The sequence below is a fragment of the Pterocles gutturalis genome, unplaced genomic scaffold (genome assembly GCF_000699245.1).
Source record: "Pterocles gutturalis isolate BGI_N339 unplaced genomic scaffold, ASM69924v1 scaffold37263, whole genome shotgun sequence".
Classification (NCBI taxonomy): domain Eukaryota; kingdom Metazoa; phylum Chordata; class Aves; order Pterocliformes; family Pteroclidae; genus Pterocles; species Pterocles gutturalis.
The window spans coordinates 1-1,822 of NW_010124257.1; the positions used below are offsets into that span (position 1 = coordinate 1).

At 57.9% G+C, this 1,822-nt stretch overlaps 1 protein-coding gene across 1 annotated transcript in view; it reads left to right on the forward strand.

Annotated features, from left to right (window-relative positions):
• The first annotated feature begins 443 nt into the window (after positions 1-443).
• RBP5 (retinol binding protein 5, cellular) overlaps positions 444-1,822 on the forward strand; it is a 1,561-nt gene continuing 182 nt past the window's right edge. Inside the window, exons 1-3 of the mRNA XM_010078216.1 lie at positions 444-516; positions 820-998; positions 1,465-1,566. Of these exons, the coding sequence (XP_010076518.1) occupies positions 444-516; positions 820-998; positions 1,465-1,566 (354 nt within the window). The remainder of the gene's footprint in view (positions 517-819; positions 999-1,464; positions 1,567-1,822) is intronic.

The window sequence follows — 1,822 nt, forward strand, 5'->3', positions numbered from 1 at the left end:
CCCGTCCGCCCCGGGCTGGGCAGGGCGGAGCTGCCAGCATGCCGCGCCGTTTCCTCGGGCCGGGTCACTGCTCTGAGGAAGCTCGCAGCCACCGGCATCACGGTGGGAGAAGGGGGGGAGGGGCTTGCCGCTCGCGCAGCCAGGAGTTTTAACACAAGCAATCCCTGAGGAGGGCGGAGGTTGAGGAGGTGACCTGCTGCTCTCGCATCCTCCCTAGCCGAGGCGGAGATGCTGGAAACAGGGGCAGTCCCGGCCCTTTCTGCCCTCCCTGACACAGGGACTCTTACTGCAGCGGGGAGTCCGGGAGTCGGGCTGCCCTGCAACCTCGCCGCAAGGCGGGAGAGGCACCGACCGCCCGGCGAGGGAGCTCGGTCCCAGCTCCGTGCCTGTCCCGCTCCTTGCCCTCTCTCCTCCTCACCATCGGCCCGGTTTCTCGTCCCGCGATGCCTCCCAACCTCACTGGCTATTACCGCTTCGTCTCCCAGGAGAACATGGACAATTACCTGCGCGCTTTAGGTAACTCCATCCTCCTCATCCCGCTTTTTCCTCCCCTTTTGCTTCCTTCTGTCTACAAAAATGTCAGAGTCCCGCTTTTTCCTCCCCTCTTGCTTCCTTCTGTCTACAAAAATGTCAGAAGTCGGGAAGGGGAGGAAGTGGCTTGGGAACCCTTTGGTCCTTCTGTCTGTGGCCATCACTTTTGCACTGTGGTGGGAGGGGGGGTGGACATATCATGGCTGGGACTCCCTGGCTAAGTGTAGCGATGCAGCTACAGGAGGGACCTAGGTAGTCCAGAGATCTCCCCTCCCTCTCATCCCCCAGATATCAATGTGGTCCTGCGAAAACTGGTTTGCCTCCTGAAGCCTGATAAGGAGATCATCCACACAGGCGATCACATGGTCATCCGCACGATCACTTCCCTGCGAGACTACGTTATGGACTTTGATGTGGGAGTCCAGTTTGAGGAAGATCTGGGACCTGTGGATGGACGGAAGTGTCAGGTGAGCAGCCCAAGCAGTGCAGTTTGACAGTGGACTGGGGTGCACCAGAAGTTCAGGGACTGGCTCAGCTTTTGATTCACGAAACAGATGAGAGCCCAGCCCAGAGCTGGCATGCCCCTGCACATCCAGGAGTAAGTGGTTCTCTAAGTAAATCACTCACAGCAAAGGGGATGAGTACTGTACTGCCAGAAATGCAGTACTTTGGGATCCAGAGGGTGCTATCCTCTCAAGCAAAGCCCTGAAAAGACATCAGCCCACTTGGCAGTACTCTGTTGGACTTGGAAGACAGAGGGTCATTCACCTCCCACAAAGAGCATCGGTCCCACGGAGCCACCAAAGAGACGCCAGCAGGGACTGCAGTTGAAAACGTGTCTGATAGGAATGGTCAGTGTCACCTCTGGGGCCCTATGTAGTCAGGACCCACTTGTCTTGAGACTGTATCTTCCTCTCTCCTCCTTTTTTTCAGACAACTGTCTCCTGGGAGGGGGATCAGCTTGTGTGTGAGCAACTAGGAAAGAAGAGGAACCGAGGCTGGAGGCACTGGCTGGAGGGGGACCAGCTGTATCTGGTGAGGAGGGGTACAGCGCAGCTCACTAAATTCCAATTGCAGTGGGTGGGGGCGGGGGGAGACACACGGTGTGAGTGTTGCAGGCTCTAAGCCAGCTGTGCGGCTTCTGCCCAGCTCCACTTAGACTTGCAGCCCCAGCTCCTCGGGGCAGCCAAGACTTCACACAAACATCCGCATCCAGGGGTTAAAAGTTAACGCAGCTCAGCAAAGGCAATGTCCCTGACCTGCAGCCTGACCCTCTGGGGCTTTGGGAGGG